Genomic DNA, 18,306 nt, shown 5'->3' with positions numbered 1-18,306 from the left:
AGACTTGCTGATAACACAGATCGGCCTGTTGAGACCCCCACGTGTGATGAGCAGAACCAATGTATATCAGTTTGGGATGGTCCATTTCCCTGTCCTTTAGAAGTACCATGGATGGGTAGAATCAAGAACAACAGGAAAACTAGGAGAAACATGAAGGAAATCATTACCAACGACCCTCTGCATCTCACCCCACCACTAAGAATAAGGATGAGACTGGCCGGGCGGGCATGGTGGCTCACGCCTGAAATCCCAGCACTTTGGCAGATCACGAGGTCAGGAGATCGAGACACAGTGAAACCCTGTCTCTATTAAAAATTAGCCAGGTGTGGTGGCACACGCCTGTAGTCCCAGCTACTCGGGAGGCTGAGGCAGGAAAATCGCTTGAACCCGGGAGATGGCGATTGTAGTGAGCCGAGATTGCGCCACTGCACTCCAGCCTGGGTGACAGAGTAAGAAAGACTCTGTCTCAAAAAAAAAAAAAAAAAAAAGAATAAGGATGAGACTAAGGTAGTTGTTTTGTTACTCTGTCAAATCCCTCATGTATGGCAGCATCATCTCCTATTTCCATGAAAAGCAGAAACCTGCCTCTGGTTTACTCTGACAGAGCAGATAATCCTCTTCCTTCGGTAACTGCTGAAAGCCGGAAGTCAATATCTTTTTTTTTTTTTTTAGATGGAATCTTGCTCTGTCTCCCAGGCTGGAGTGCAGTGGCATGATCTTGGCTCACTGCAACCTCCGCCTCCTGGGTTCAAGCAATTCTCCTGCCTCAGCCTCCTGAGTAATTGGGATTACAGGCGCATGCCACCACACCCGGCTAACTTTTGTGTATTTTTAGTAGAGATGGGGTTTCGCCGTGTTAGCCAGGATGGGCTTGAACTCCTGGCCTCAAGTTATCCACCCACCTCAGCCTCCCAAAGTGCTGGGATTACAGGCGCAAACCACTGCGCCTGACCGTAAGTCAGTATCTTAACCTTAGTGTTTTGTTTTGTTTTATTTATAAAAGTGCTCCAGCAATACAGACAAAGAGCTCTCCTGAGAGTGCCTAAATCAGTGGTTTTCAACAGAGAGAGCAATTCAGTCCCCCAAAAACATTTGGCAATGTCTGGAGACATTTTCGGATGGCAAAATTGGGAGAGGGTGCTAGTGACATCTAGTGGTTAGAGGCCAGGGATGCTGCTAAAGATCCTATAATGCACTGGATGGGCTCCCACAAGACAAAGAACCATCCTGACCCAAAAGCCAATAGTGCCAAAGTTGAGAAACCCTGGTCTAAAGATAAAAGGTGCATGCAAACTCATAATACTCTTTTCTTTCTATTTCTTCATATAATGCAGTACTGTCATCTCTGGAGAGGTCTGAACCCAATGTTCTGGGTTTTTTTCTTTCCTCAGTATAAAACAACTTGTGAAGAACAAGAACTTTAAAGAACAAGAAGTTTCTGTTTCAGAAAACTAAAATGGAAAATGCACATGAACTGGCACATCTGAAATGGAATCTGGGCCATACTGTCATAATCTAATTAGAATGCAAATTCCTTGTGGGCAGGAGCCACATCTTCCTCCTTTTTTGTTGCCCTGTGGTATCTTATTAAACATATGCCCTTCTGGAAAACATCCTATTAGGTACTATGTTCACTATCTGGGTGACAGGATCAATAGAAGCCCAAACCTCATCACCATGCAATATACCCATGTAACAAATCTGCATATGTAACCCCTGAATGTAAAATAAAAATAGAAATTTTAAAAAAGAAAGAAATTAACAATTTGAAAAAGCAATCATGGTAACTACGCAGCAGCCAACATCATAAAATATACAACCTCAGGGTCTAAAAATGTTTAGTAATTTTATCCAATAACATATAATATACCATATTTTTCATCTTAGAGGGAAAGATGATCTTAAATTTCTGTTACATTTGGTTCTGTTATATCCACCCAAACACTTGGATTCATATTCATCATGAATAAACATCTCTTTTAAAGGCAAAAATAAAAAATAAAATAAACATATGCCCTGTAACATATCCAACTGCCATTGTTGGGGGGGAAAAAGCTCAAATTCAAATGATTTGAAAGGATTCAAATGATCTGAAAAATGATTCAAATTGTGTTAATTTTTTAACTTCTAGAAAGCCCTTGAAAGGCCCTGATTCTGTTTGTAAAGATTCCTGACACAAAGAGACTATGCACCTTCCCCTCTGAGACACTCAGACTGTGGCTGATAATTTGAGAGTACACACTCTTCAAAGCCATTCAATGAGGGTCTCCTGTGACAACTAGGGAAGAACTGGAGTGATTAGGTCCCTAAGACGACGCCTTGGTCATCCTTAATTGTTCCCCATCTCATGCATGAAATGCGAAGTATCAACACTCAGACTCATGCAAATACCAGCCCAAGAAAACTGAGCCTGTTCCTTCAATTGCTCTTTAATGACCATAATGACGAGATCAGTTTATGCCCTTGAGTTTACAAGTTCAGCTTCCAGAAGGTTTCTTTCCTCCTACCCACCTCCTCCTTTACTAAACTAGACCATCTAGGTTAGACCATCCAACTCACTGTGTGGGGAGGGGGTCCTTGGTCACTGCCCCCTTACTGAAGCCAATTTTTTGCCAAGGGTTTGTTTTGCTAAAGATAAACTGACACTTTTGTTCTCTCCTACTCCCTTCCTTTTCCTCTATTTAAGCAAAAATCAGATCGAAACAATTTCCTGGTTGTTGCTCATATTTTACCTCAAAAATAAGATGATTAAGTGGTCTAACAGAAGCTTCATTTTCAGGTTCTTCTTGTATAGGGAAAATGAAATAAACAGATAGTGATTTTATCAACCGTGGTTTATGTTAACAAAGGCATACTGTCATTAAGAAAGTGTCGGCCAGGTGCGGTGGCTCATGCCTGTAATCTCAGCACTTTGGGAGGCCGAGGCAGGCAGATCACCTGAGGTCAGGAGTTCAAGACCAGCCTGGCCAACATGGTGAAACCCCGTCTCTACTAAAGATACAAAAAATTAGCTGGGCGTGGTGGTGCGCACCTATAATCCCAGCTACTCGGGAGGCTGAGGCAGGAGAATTGCTTGAAACCAGGAGGTGAAGGTTGCAGTGAGCTGAGATAGATTGTGTCATTGCACTCCAGCCGGGGCGACAGGGCAAGACTCCGACTCAAAAAAAAAAAAAAAAAAAAAAAGGTGTCAGTAATTTCTAGCTGATGGGCAACAAAAGCCCTGCAAAGGATTCCATGTTGAGGAAGTGCTTGATTTTAGTTGTTTATATGAGTAGTCCTAGGTTTGATTTATTTTGTGCTTTAGCACTGTCTTAGTCCATTCAGCCTGCTATGACAGAATGTCATAGACTAGGTGGCTTATAAATAAGAGAAATTTATTTCTCACAGTTCTGGAGTCTGGGAAGTCCAAGATCGAGGCACCAGCAGACTGGGTGTCCGGCAAGGTCCTGTCTTCTGGTTCATAGACAGCCTCCTTGCTGTCTTCACATGGTACAAGGTACGAGGGAGCTCTCTGGGGTCTCTTTTATATTGGGAACTAATCCTATTCATGAGAACTCTGCCCTCACAATCTAATCACCTCCCCAAAGCCCCACCTCTTAATACCATCACCTTGGTGGTTAGGATTTCAACACACAAATGTTAGGGGGTCATGAACATTCAGTTTGTTGCAACCACCTATTTCCCCAGCTTCGGCACTGTCCTTCTTTCAGCCCTTGAAACATGGAAAGCTCATTCCTGCCTTAGTCCCTTTCTTCGTGCTCCTCCTCCACAGAAATCAATTACCCCTCATTTGGCTCAGGGCTGGCTCCCATTATCTTTAGGTCTTGGGCTTAATTGTCACCTCCTTGACAAAGTGATCTCTGGCTACTCTCTTATAATACGATCACTTCATATTATAATTTTTAAATCATAGCACTCTGATTTTTCTTTCATGACATTTATTACATAGGTGCAGTTATAATTATATGCGTATGTGTCTAATTATCTGCCTTCCTCACTGCTCTGTAAGCCAGCTGGCTTTCGGTTAATACTTGTGGATGGAATAAGATGAGGAGCATCACTGGGAAGATTTGTGCTATGGTGTGAATGTATACGTCTCCTCAAAATTTAGCCAGGCAGCAGTGGCTTGCACCTGTAATCCCAACACTTTGGCAGGCCAAGGTGGGCAGATCAATTGAGGTCAGTAGTTTGAGACCAGCCTGGCCAACATGGGGAGACACCATTTCCAGTAAAAATACAAAACATTAGCTGGGTGTGGTGGCTCATACCTGTAGTCCCAGCTACTTGAGAGGCTGAGGCAGGAGAATCTCTTGAACCCGGGAGGCGGAGGTTGCAGTGAGCTGAAATTGTGCCACTGCACTCCAGTCTGGGCAAGAGAGCAAGACCCTGTCTCAAAAAATAAAATAAATAAATAAATAAATAAAACCCCAAAATGTACACGCTGAAATCCTTTTCCCCAAGGTGATGGTATTAAGAGCTGAGGCCACTGGGAGGTGACACAGTCACGAAGGCAGAGCTCTCATGAACGGGATTAATACCCTTATAAAAGAGGCTTGAGAAAGCTTCTGAGCTCCTTCCACCATGTGAGGATGCAGCAAGAAGGCAAATTCTTTGAAGCAAAGAGAACCCTCATCAGACACTGAATCTACTGGCACCTTGGTTTTTTGGACTTCCTGGCCTCCAGAACTGTGAGTAACAAATTTCTGTTGTGTATAAATTATCTAGTCTGAGGTACTTTGTTATAGCAGCCCAAACAGAATAAGACAGTTCGCTTCTCCTTTTTGCTTTATTTCATTATTTTTCTTTAAGACTCATTCAGGTTTATCTCTTCTTCACCTTGCCCAGAACAGCGGCCTAGTTCAGAACCCTAACCCCCAGACTTCATACAAAGCCTCTTGGTTGCTTTTCCTCTTTTCTAACTCTCCTCTACTCCTGAGTTCTGCCACTCAGCAATTTTCCTAAATAACCACCTTTGTCACATTGCTCCTACGCTAAAGACAGTATATCAAGTTGTAACTTCTATGTTCAATGCCCAGGTTTTCCTGTTAGAACCCATCTCACTTATCTAATCTCATTTTCCTCATTCTTCCCAAACTCTGGTGTTCCTATGCTACTTTTCTTGTCATGCTATTCCCCTTAGCATGCTACTCTTCTTACAACTGCCTACCTACACAAGTTTATGTCTACTTTGGGGTTTTTGTTTGTTTTTTGTTTTGTTTTTTTTGAGATGGAGTCTCGCTCTGTCACCCAGGCTAGAGTGCAGTGGTGCGATCTTAGCTCACTGCAACCACCACCTCCTGGGTTCAAGCAATTCTCCTGTGTCAGCCTCCCGAGTAGCTGGGATTATAGGTGCCTGTCACCATGCCCGGCTAATTTTTGTGGGTTTTTGTTGTTGTTGTTGTTGTTGTTTGTTTGTTTTTGAGACAGAGTCTCGCTCTGTCGCTAGGCTGGAGTGCAGTGGCGTGATCTCAGCTCACTGCAACCTCTGACTTCCGGGTTCAAGCGATTCTCCTGCCTCAGCCTCCCGCATAGCTGGGACTACAGGCACCCACCATAATGCCCAGCTAATTTTTCTATTTTTTAGTAGAGACGGGGTTTCACCATGTCTTCAGTAGCCAGGATGGTCTCGATCTCTTGACCTTGTGATCTGCCCGCCTCGGCCTCCCAAAGTACTGGGATTACAGGTGTGAGCCACCGCACCTGGCCTAATTTTTGGTATTTTTAGTAGAGATGGGGTTTCACCATCTTGGCCAGGCTGGTCTCGAACTCCTGACCTCATGATCCACTCGCCTTGGCCTCCCAAAGTGCTGGGATTACAGGTGTGAGCCACTGCACCCAGCCATCTACTTTGGTTTTTAAAAACTTTTTTTTTTTTTTTTTTTTTTGAGATGGAGTCTCACTCTGTTGCCCAGGCTGGAGTGCAGTGGCACGATCTCGGCTCACTGCAAGCTCTGCCTCCCCGGTTCCTGCCATTCAACTGCCTCAGCCTCCCGAGTAGCTGGGACTACAGGTGCCCGCCACCACACCCGGCTAAATTTTTGTATTTTTAGTAGAGACGGGGTTTCACGTTGTTAGCCAGGATGGTCTCGATCTCCTGACCTTGTGATCCACCCGCCTTGGCCTCCCAAAGTGCTGGGATTACAGGCATGAGCCACTGCGCCTGGCTAAAAACTTTTTAAATAAAATTTTTTGTAGAGATAGGGTCTCGCTATGTTACCCAGGCTGGTCTTGAACTCCTGGGCTCAAGCTATCTTCCTGTCTTGGCCTTCCAAAGTGCTAGGATTACAGGCATGAGCCCCCACGCCTGGCCTTTAGCCCCACTTTGGCTTGTGCTTAGAAGCCCTTCCTTTTCCTTAACACTTATAGAAACCTTTTCCAGTTCAAGTCTTATCTCCCTGATGACATATTCTCCAACCACTCTGAGCTTTGCTTTTTCTGAACACACACTGAATTTGCTTTCATACCATTTAGCATCCAACCATTCCTTAGGTAATCTGTGTTTGCTTTATCTGCCCAAAGGGCCTGTGTCAACTCCAAGCCCATGAGGTCTGTGTCCTCCACTTTTTCTATAGTCTCCAGGGCTTTACTTGGTACAAGGCACAGAAGAGGTACTAAATGCTTATTTTACTGATACAGAAAACCAAACAAATTGATACCAAGGCTCTCTACCCATTACCTCACAGCCACCATCTCTCTACCAGGCAAGCTGATTTACCCTGAACACCTCTTAGGTTCACCTAATCGTATCTATCTGTTATTCGTTTGTTCCTTAAAATTCTACTAGGCTTTCAAGGTCAGTTCAAGCCCCTTCTCTGACACTCCCACCTTAAATAAAGCATCTTTCATCTGTTCTTACTCCTCAACACCTATTCTCTCTGTTCCTGAGCTCCCCAATATGGTAGCACTGTCCCTGTGTGCTAGTCTAAATTGAGATGTACTATATAAATGTACAATACCAGGAACTTCGAAGGCTCAGTACAAAATAAATAATATTAAAATTTCATTTATAATTCTTATATTCATTTCATGTTTAAGTGATAATATTTTAGATATATTTGGTTAATAAAGTATATTAGTCAAATTAATTTGACCTGTTTACTTGTACTTTTTAAGATGCGGTTATTACAAAATATAGAATTACTCATATTTTTATTTTATTTTATTGTAGAGATGGGGTGTTGCTATGCTGCCCAGGCAGGTCTCAAACTCCTGGCCTCAAGTGATCGTCCCACCTTGGCCTCCCAAAGTCCTGGGCTTACAGGCATGAGCCACTGTACCTGGCCTATTAGAAAATACAGAATGACCCATATGGCTCATATTTGTGGCTTACATTATTTATCTACCGGAAAGCATTGCCTTATACCCTCATGTGCTTTTTATGTGGTCCCTTGCTATGCACTGCCCTTTTTATGAGGGATGTGCTACTTCCTCATGTTACTGAAGATATCCGTGCAGGCCTTGGCCTTAATGCAGTGATGGGTGTATACACAGGGACCCTCCATATGACTTGGTTGAGGATGATCGCAGAATCACAAATTGCCTTGTTAGAGCATCATCAGGGCTATAAAAGGAACTTGGATGCTGAGTCCATTAGCCACAGGATACCTGTGCAGTTATCAGCACAGGAGACTACAGCCCACATTTCCTGATGGTCAGTTCCAGGGCTATTTGTCAGTCCCAGGCAGCTGAAGATAACCCTGAGGCCATTAATGCAATTCTAAGTGGCTCTTAATCAGCTCATTTTTTCTCAAGGTTATTTGCATGTTAATAAAAGACAATCTAGGGGCATCCTGAGTCTATGTTTCAGAATTCTTTGTGAAAACACTGCAAAACAAGCTTTTTCTTACTCTCCAGGCTTTATTTTTATTCTTCAAAATTAATTGGAGAAATAATAGAATAACTTTCAAACACAGTACAGTTATGATATAGATTACTGCTGTCAAATAGAACCCTCTCTGATGATAGAAATGTCCAGTATATTAAGAGCTAGGCATATGTAGCTATAAAAATTTAATGAATTTAAATTTACATGTAAATACCCACATGGGGTTAGTGGCTGCATTTTATACACTGCTGGCTTCTTTAGTCCCTATTACCCTAACATGTTTCTCTTTCTTCTACAAGTACGGAGATCATCAACATTAAGAATCATTGGAATAACAAATCAGTATCATTTCCATTTTACCTGATATTCTTTATATTTCATTCAATTAAGAATTATTAAATGCACTTTCCTATGGTCTAAGATCTCATGCCTAAATCTTTTTATGTGACCATTAGACTAAATTTCACCAGATGATACCTAAGGGAAACTGATTTTATTTCCACACTGGATAATAGGTATAGGCTTTTATCTTTATCTTATTATATTACAAGTCTCCAAAGTTAGGACTATCAACAGTTACTGTCTGCTACCTGAGATAACACCAAACAGCAATCTGAGTTGACAGCCAAAGATTCAAAGATATCATGAGCACAGAGCACAGCGCTGACCTGAAATGCTGCTTTCCGAATTTGCCACAACCTCTTACTTTCATTCACTCCTTATTTTGCTTTGCCTCCTCTTAAAATGGTCAGATTTAAACATCTGAGGCAGGCACTGAGCCTATGATGATGATAACAATTGTAGTACTAGAAGTAGCTGCCAACACTGAGTCCTCACTGCGTGACATCACTAGCTAAGGACTTTGCACATGTGAACCAGAAATGAAATTGTAAGCTACCCAACGGACTGAATGGATCCCCCCTACCCTGGCCAGGGGGATCCCAAAGAAACCTGAAGAACTAGTTCAGGCCATCAGGGGAAGAGAGGTTGGGCATGCCTCATTATATACCCTCTCTTTAGAGTTTAGGCACAACTGACCAGCATTAACACTCAAATAGAGATGATAAGACTGACATAACAGAATCTTTGTAGCAATACAATACCTACCTCCAACCTGACCCTGGTAGAGCATCACATGACAGACAGCAGGCTCTGAAAGAAATCAAAGTATTTTACCCCAAAATTTATTTATTTATTTTTTGGGAGAGAATTTCACTCTTGTCGCCCAGGCTGGAGTGCAATGGCGTGATCTCAGCTCACCTGGAACCTCTGCCTCCTGGGTTCAAGTGATTCTTTTGCCTCAGCCTCCTGAGTAGCTGGGATTACAGCTGAGTAGCTGTAGTAGCTGAGTAGCTGGGATTACAGGTGCATACCACCACACCTGGCTAATTTTTTGTATTTTTAGTAGAGATGGGGTTTCACCATGTTGGCCAGGCTGATCTCGAACTCCTGACCTCAGGTGATCCACCTGCCTTGGCCTCCCAAAGTGCTGGGATTACAGGCATGAGTCACTGCACCCAGCCTTAGCCAAAAATATATTTCTTTGACATATTTTGAAATGGCCCTGCAAAGCCATCCCTTGTGGGAGAAATGCCCATTCTGTAGAGAGCCCCTGTCCCTTTCCAGGTCTTTTCCTGATCCAGGAGAGATCTGACACCTTTTAAGGTCCCATAAGAGATGTTTACCATCTAATCTCTCTGAAGCCTGCTACTGGGAGGCTTCATCTACATAACGAGAACCTTGGCTTCTACAATCCCCCTTATCTTAACTCAAGCATTTCTTTCAGTTGACTTCAACTCTTTAGGCAAAGCTTAACTTTTTCAACCAACTGCCAAACAGAAAATCTTTGAATCCACTTACTTATGACCTGTAAGCCCCTGCTTAGAGATGTCCTACCTTTCCAGGCCAAACCAAGTGTTGACGAAAAGAGTCGAACTCTGTAAAATATTTGAAGAGATTTATTCTGAGCCAAATATGGGTGACTGTGGCCTGTGACACAGCCCACAGGAGGACCTGAGAACATGTGCTCATGGTGCTCAGGGTACAGCTTGTTTTTATACATTTTAGAGAGGCACGAGACATCAATCAAATACATTTAAGAAATGCATTGGTTTGGTCCAGAAAGGCGGGACAGCTCAAAGCTGGGGTGGGGGTTGGGGGGGCTTCTACGCTATAGGTAAATTTAAACATTTTCTGGTTGACAATTGGTTGAGTTTGTCTAAAGACCTGGGATTGGTAGAAAGGGAATGTTCAGGTTAAGATAAAGATTGTGGAGATCAAAGTTCTTTTGAAGTCTTATAGTAGCTGCCCTTAGAGACAATAGATGAGAAATATTTCCTATTCAGATCTTAGTTAATCTCTTTAGGATTGGGAGGATCTGGAAAAAAAAAGGTCTAGCTATGTTAACAGAGATTTTTTTTTTTTTTTGAGACAGAGTCTCGCTCTGTCACCCAGGCTGGAGTGCAGTGGCGCAACCTCGGCTCACTGCAAGCTCCACCTCCTGGGTTCACGCCATTCTCATGCCTCAGCATCCTTAGTAGCTGGGACTGCAGGCGCCCACCACCACGCCTGGCTAATTTTCTGTATTTTTAGTAGAGACGGGGTTTCACCGTGTTAGCCAGGATGGTCTTGATCTCCTGACCTTGTGATCCGCCCGCCTCGGCCTTGCAAAGTGCTGAGATTACAGGGGTAAGCCACCGCGCCCAGCCCAGAGATTCTTTACAGATACAAATTTTCCCCCACGCAGAACAGCTTTGCAGGGCTATTTCAAAATATGGCAAAGAAACATGTTTTGGGGTAAAATATTTTGATTTTCTTCTTTGTCTTGTAATGTTATGCCAAAGTCAGCTTGGAAAGTAAATCACGATATACAGGGTTGAATAAAACCCATCTGGTGAGAATTTATGATTTGTGGGGCATGACTCCCCAGACCCCTTAGATAGGAATTTGGGCAAGATAAAAAAAAAATCAGAGTTTCGTCCTCACAATGTATACCTTACATGTATTGATTTATGTCTTGCCTGTAACTTCTGTCTCCCTAAACCATGCTGTAACCCAACCACCTTGGGCATGTGTTCTCAGGACCTCTTGAGGCTGTATCATGGGCCACAGTCACTCATATTTGGCTCAGAATGAACCTCTTCAAATATTTTAGAATTTGGCTTTTTTCATTAACACGTTATCTTTTCAAACCCTCAAGAATCTGGGGTCATTCTTGGTCAAAAGTGTACATTGGCCTTCTGTTGGGGTACTGAGCTGTCAGAAACAATGAGAATTGTCTTTACAATTGAGCAGATGAGGGTCCAGAACATAGAAATAGGACCTGCTCGAAGGCCCAGAGCAGCAAAGACCACAATATTATTCTTGGGGCAAACAGGTTGGAACAGTGTAATATGCTACAAACAAAATCAAATGGTGACTGTCCCCTGTTTTTCCTAGTAACTTAGAAACAAGAACATGTCATCTGTTGTGGGAAATTCACTAAGTAAAACTGCCCCTCCCGAAGCCACTACTGTTTGTTTTTTTTTGTCAGCACTAAAAGCAGCAAGCTATCCTAACTACATATGCATACCGGATTTGGATGTTTAATTTCAACTGTCAAAAAAAAAAAAAAAAGCAAAACTATTAATACTTTCCAATATAAACCCTAGACCACAAAGTGCCAGTGTTCAGAATAAGCCAGTCTCAGTAGGATGTGGCATGTTTGTAGGAAACCACACCTAGCAACCAGAAATTTATTATGCCTCTGGTCCGTTTATTTGAAAAAGAACACAGTCAATGTTGAAGGAAACAAAATAAACTTACAGTGAAAATATATTTGTAGAGCAGTTTTAAGCCCTTGGATGTAGCTAGATTAGCATTACTAATTTACAAGCATTCCATTCTTACTCAGTCTTTTTATTATGTGCATATGGGGTCAAAGAAAATAAACACTAAAGGGGAGAAACCTAGACCTCAGTGCAGTCCAACATTTGAAAACTCTGTGCCAATGTTTTTTAAATAATGGAAAACATGAAAAATTCCTCCTTAATGATAATACTTAGCCATTTCATCTCTTCATTAAGTCAAAGTTATCTGTCCACAAATACACACATTATCCTTTCCCATCCTCTCAACTGCCCTCTCTAGGGCAGTCACGCAGAGCATGTTTGGCAATGTCTACAGACAGTTTTGGTTGTTATAGCTTCACGAGGGTGCTACTAGCAACTAGTAGGCAGAGGCCAGGAATGCTGCTAAAGACCCTCCAGGGCACAGGACAACCCCCTACAACACACAATGATCCATCCTCAATGTCCATCATGCCGCAGTGGAGAATCCCTGCCACATCCGGACATGGGCAACGCCTTGTATTTCCAGGAGGGGAACGAGATGAGAGAGGTGTGAGGAAGACCATTTCCTGCCTCACTCAATCTTCCATCCTTACAGCAGAGCACACACTTGCAAACTGATCAGCTAGAATTAACTCAGTAATTCCTAACTCAGGACAGAATATTACCGAACGTTGAAGCTAGTAAACTGTTTACAAACATTTACATGCAACTTCCAGAAACTTAAGGTTCCCAGAAATAATTTGTGGTTTGTGGATCAACCTTTGTTTAAAAGAAAAAAAAAAGACAATTGCTACCAAGAAATAATAAACAACAGGTTCCAAAATATTAAAAACCGGGATCTGTCTCTTGTCCAGTTTCTGCATGACATCATTTTAACATGCTAAAATTAGTCAAGAAAGAACATTCTACATTTACTTTCATGAATCAACAGAGAAACAGTTATTCTCACAGTTCATAAGGCATATAATCCTACGCTGGAAAGCCAAAGACAGCATAGCTACAAATGTTTAACATGTGTGATTATTATAAAGACGAGTATTTTTGCTCTTGCACACTTGCTCCCTCTTTGCTTTTCTCTTTTTTTCTAAGAGATGAGATTTCACTCTGTCACTCAGGCTGGAGCCCTTTTTGTTCTCTTTAAGGAAGTGGTGTACTCACAGGCTCGGTTCCGGGTTTTATAAGTACAAGTATAGAGGCTGCAGGGCCTCGCTGGCATGAATCTCGGAATCTGGAACTTTCTCCACAGCAATTTGCCTGGAGAGGCTTGAAGAATGACCCTCAGGCTGTTCATCACCACCATCGTTAGCTTGAAATCTTGATCAGTTCCCAGTTAAGTTGCAGGAACTTAATAATCTAGAGGGATGAGGGCAGAGGAGGGAAAGCTGTAAACAACAGAAACTTAAGATGATGGAGAAACCTCTAAGCAGGACAATATTCAGACTAGCAGTACACACCCTGAGGTGGAGGGAGGGAGGGCAGATGAGAGTCAACGGTTTATCCACTCTTGTTCCTCAAACTCATTGGTCCCCTCAGTGGAGGGCAGTGAGGGTCTTGAGGACTGACTCACATGCTTTGCCTTTCCCTCAGGGTTGGCAAATATTAGAAATCCAGAGAAAAGCTTCTCTTTATCCACAAGAATGAAAAACTGTTTACAGTACAGTTTCTTAAAAAAAAAAAAAAAAACATTGCTCCAGGAAATCCCAATTAATTATCCAGCATGGTATTTACATGTACGAAGAACCCCAACATTAAAGCTCCCTCCAGGCTGACTAAAAACAAACATCTGCATCTAGATTGCATACAAAACAACAACAAAAAAAACAAAAACAAAAAACCCAAGATACATCCTGCCAAAATAGTCATGGACAGTTTTGAAATCTGAGCTTAAATATAATCTATGACTCTTTGCCAATTTTAGGGGTAACACAATGGCCCTTGAACATGGGAAAACAGACAAAGTTAATCCTGAATTCTCTCTCTACCTTTCTCATGGTCACAGTCAAAGTCTCAGAAGATGAAGATGATGCTTTCCAAGGTATTCACTATGGTGTTCTGAAGTTATGGTAATATTAACTTTGAACACTTTCCCCACCACAATACTGCTTCATCCATTTTCCCTGAAAACTATCCCTATTCCATTCTGAAATTTTGAAAAAAAAAAAAATCAATTCTTCTTGGTTACACATTCATTCCACTACAGATTTAGAAGTGTTTAGTCTGAGTACTTGAGACACATTCAAACAGATGTTCAGGACATCCTTTGTGCAACCATGACTGTGGTGTGGCTGCAAGGCCATGTGCTCTGGGCCTGCTAAGATCTCGGCCTCACATCCATTTGCACTCCTGCCGGCTCACCAGCTACGTGGGCTTCAGATCTTCCACCTCCTTTCTTTCCCTCCGGCCTGTGCAGAGGCTCTTTTTTGTATTTTTCATAGAGATAGGGTTTCACCATGTTGGCCAGGCTGTTCTTGAATCCCTGATCTCAAGTGATCCTCCCACCTCAAGCCTCCCAAAGTGCTGGGATTACAGGTGTGAGCCACTGTGCCCGACCATCCCTGGCTAACTTTATTTTTTTTAGAGATAGGGGTTGGGGTGGGGGTGGGGGGTTCTCACTATATTACCTGGGCTGGTCTCGAACTCCTGGACTCAAGCAATCCTCCTGCTTAACGGCCTCGCAAAGTGCTGGGATAACAGGTGTGAGCCACTGCATCTGGTCTGCTTATAGTTTTATGTGTGTATTTGTGTATATACATTTTTGAACGGAGCATGTATGTCAAAATGCACCTTATTTAAGAGATGCAAATGTTTGACTCAGGATATCAAACATGGACTGGTAATCAACTTTCAAGGGATTATCTTGATGGTGCCTTGAGCTAAATAATAGTGATATAGGAGTTAAGAAGAAATTACTTAGGCAGATAGTGAGGATATGGGAGTCCTCAGTAAGGTTTTCCTTTTAATAAAAAGCAGCCCCCAAATCATTTTCTTTTCTAACAAAGAGCAGCCTGTAAAATTGAGCTGCAGACATAGACAAGCAAGCTGGAAGCTTGCACAGGTGAATGCTGGCAGTTGTGCCAATAGAAAAATACTACATAGGACTAGGCATGTTCAAAATGGCGGCTTCATCTTCCCTTTGCCAGCCAAGTGTACAGTAAGGAGCAGACAAGATGGCACTGGCCAAGTAGAAAGCCCCTTTGCAAAATAAGATTAGGGTGGGGCGACCAGCCTTCCTGCGTGCTGTGTAAATGTCACACCTGGTCGAACCAATCTGTGGCCCCTATGTAAATCAGACACCGCCTCCTCAAGCCTGCCTATAAAATCTGCTGCAGTCCGCCACTTGTCCCATTTTTGGACACCTCTCTCGCAAGAGAGAGAGCTGCTCTCCTCTCGCAAGAGAAAGAGCTGCTCTCCTCTCTCCTTTCTTCTGCCTATTAAACTTTCCTCTCCTGAACTCCATGTGTGTGTCCGTGTCGTTAATCTTCTCCGGTGTGAGACATCGAACCCAGGGTATTTACCCCAGAAAACGAAGCTGCGTCATTAGCACCCTGTTTTCAAATAACTTCCTTAACTGAATTAACTGAGCAGACTTAAAGAACAATAGGCCATTGGCAACTTCAATTTAGAATCTTACTCTGCTTTGTTTTTCTTAACAAAGAAAAACTTTATTATGGAAAACTTAAATTTTATACAAGTATAGTGAGAACACTATAATAAAACCACCCACGTACCCAATATTCCATTTCAACAATTGTCTGTTCATGGCCAGTCAAGTTTTATTTATACATCTTCTACCCTCCCTCCTGCCATTTTTCCTCCCCAGCTTATTTTGAAGCAAATTCCCAGACATCCTATCAACTTATCCCTCATTGTATTTTTGAAATCAAAGGACACTTTGATCTCATCTCCTCCTCAAACAATCAGCAGCAAGCCTAGCCACCTCCACCCATTCCCCTAAACTGCCTTTGAAAAACCCGTAACCTATGAGCTTTGGAGGAGATTATTTCAGTACTAATTCCATCTCCCACATGGTGTGGCCAGCCTCGTGTCTACTTAAACTCTTTCTTTACTACAATGCTGAAACCGCCTTTGCAAAATTATAACTGAGGAAATTATGACAGTGAATAAAATCAGACCTAATCAACTCCATCTTGCTTCTAACCTTTAGGCTGTCCTTGTTCATTCCTGGACATAGGCCGAACTAACTTTGGGAAAGAATTTAGTTCATGGTGTGACTCTGAAACAAAATTGATAGCAGCCCTTTCCCAAAAAGACCCCCTTCTTGTCTGGGGAGGAGTCTGCCTCTGCAGGACTAACAACTTAGCTAGTGATTAGAAACTATAGTTTAAGGGTCATGCAGCCCCTGGCTCCAAGAGTCTGAACCTCCCCAAATTGCTCCTTGGGATAACATCACTATTATAAAACCTAAGATCAGCGCTTGAGATATTTTGCAGACCCTGCACTTGATGGATCAGCTGACACCACCCAGACCCGTAATCTGGCTCAACCAGTTCTGCCATCCCACCCAGGAACAAAAGATAGCAAGAAAACCTCACTTCAACCCCCTATAATTCCATCTCCAACCTGAGCAATCAGCACTCCCCACTTCTCAAGCCCTTACCCGCGAAATTATCTTTAAAAACTGATCCCTGGAGCTCGGGGAGACTGATTTGAGTTAATAATAAAACTCTGGTCTCCCACACAGTTGGCTCTATGTGAATTACTCTTTCTCCATTGCAATTCCCCCGTCTTGTTTGTAAATCGATTCTGTCCAGGCAGCGGGCAATGCGAACCCATTGGGCGGTTACAATGCCCCGTGGTCTTTCTTTGTGCAGCAGGCAGGAAGAATCCCTTGAGTGGTTACAATAATATGAACTGAAATGGTTAAGATTAATGCTTAAAGTGCACCCTTAAATTTATGCAACAATCTAGAACCCAAGGAGCAGGAAAAATAGTTGCTCAGTTACACTATACAAGAAGTTTGGCCAGGTGCAGTGGCTCACGCCTGTAATCCCAGCACTTTGGGAGGCTGAGGCTGGTGGATCATGAGGTCAGGAGATCGAGACCATCCTGGCCAACATGGCGAAACCCCATCTCTACTAAAAATACAAAAAATTAGCCGGGCGTGGTGGCATGCACCTGTAGTCCCAGCTACTCAGGAGGCTGAGGCAAGAGAATCGCTTGAACCCGGGAGGTGTAGGTTGCAGTGAGCCGAGATCATGCCACTGCACCACTGCACTCCAGCCTGGGTGACAGAGCGAGACTCAGTCTCAAAAAAAAAAAAAAAAAAAAAAAAAAAGAAGTTGACACTTTCTGTGGCTTCAAATGGTGCAAGCTATGAAAGCTCTCTGAAAAAGCTGCTAAGTGTTATATAAATAAAGTTATTATTACTCAAATTGATTTTGTTAAAATGCTACCCATCATATAAATGCAAAAAGCTAAGAAAATAGTCATTTTGGATGACTTTTAGTATCATTTTTTTGTTTTCTTTTAAAGTCAATAAATATCCCCAAACAAACAACTGCAACTAATCAGGATTCCCTCTGATAAAACTGATTTGACATTAAAATGAAATTTCAAAACCTTCTAAAAGATATGGGGAAAGCTTGCCTTAACTGTTCTTCCTTTCCATTGATTTCCAGTCCTGAACTGAAGCAACAGTGAGTGATTATCTCATGTCGAGCACTGTGCTGTGTAAAGATGAAAAGATCATGCTCTTTCCCCACTCCCACAAGCTTGCAATCTACAAAGAAAAACTATTTAAACAAATACTTCTTTTTTTGTTACCTTTTTAAAAATTGTGATAAAACATATATAATAGTTATCATTTTAACCAGCTGTAAATGTACAAATTCAGTGGCATTAAATACATTCATAATGTTGTGCAACCATCACCACCATCTGTACCTAAAACTTTTTCATCATCCCCAACATAAACTATGTACTCACTAAACAAGAACTCCTCCTCTATCCCTTAGCCCCTGGCAATCTCGCTTTTACTTTATGTCTCTGTGTATTTATTTGCCTATTCTAGATACCCCACGTAAGTGGGATCGTACGGTATTTGTCCTTCTGTGACTGGCTTATTTTACTTAGTATAATTAAACAGATTTTTCTTTTCTTTTCTTCTTTTTTTTTTTTTTTTTTTGAGACAGAGTCACACTCTGTCACCCAGGCTGGAGTGCAGTGGTGCGATCTCGGCTCACTGCAACCTCCGCCTCCCAGCTTCAAGCAATTCTCCTGCCTCAGCCTCCAGAGTAGCTGGGAATACAGGCGCCCACCACCATGCCCGGCTAATTTCTGTATTTTTAGTAGAGACGGGGTTTCACCATGTTGGCCAGGCTGGTCTCGAACTCCTGACCTCAGGTGATCTGCCCACCTTGGCCCCCAAAGTGCTGGGATTACAGGCATGAGCCACCATGCCTGGCCAAAAATAGAAATTTCTTAATCAAAGCTCGACACAATGACAGCCTTGATTTAGTGCAATGGGAATATGTGGCGCAGGGGCTCTAAGTTTCAGGAAAGGGTGGCATCTGAAAAATGTATCGTAGGAGAGAGACAATTTAACAGGGAGGCAAAGGCAGAGGGATGGACAGGGGAACCTTCCGCGATGATGAGGAGGTGGCAGGGGATGATGAGGCCCCAATGCCGAAG

The 18,306-nt window shown here is 42.5% G+C and overlaps 1 protein-coding gene across 3 annotated transcripts in view; it reads right to left on the bottom strand.

Annotated features, from left to right (window-relative positions):
• CA5B (carbonic anhydrase 5B) overlaps positions 1-18,306 on the bottom strand; it is a 111,555-nt gene that overhangs the window by 23,695 nt on the left and 69,554 nt on the right. For all 3 annotated transcript variants that reach the window (XR_008675644.2, XR_008675645.2, XM_055376649.2), the window contains one exon: positions 12,814-13,008. Coding sequence is in view for 1 of the 3 variants with exons in the window: in XM_055376649.2 (XP_055232624.1) it covers positions 12,814-12,955 (142 nt within the window). In the remaining 2 variants the exon portion in view is untranslated. The remainder of the gene's footprint in view (positions 1-12,813; positions 13,009-18,306) is intronic.

This window comes from Gorilla gorilla, chromosome X (assembly GCF_029281585.2).
Source record: "Gorilla gorilla gorilla isolate KB3781 chromosome X, NHGRI_mGorGor1-v2.1_pri, whole genome shotgun sequence".
NCBI lineage: Eukaryota > Metazoa > Chordata > Mammalia > Primates > Hominidae > Gorilla > Gorilla gorilla.
Note: the sequence above shows the minus strand (reverse complement) of the source record. Positions and strands in the feature narration are given on the sequence as shown.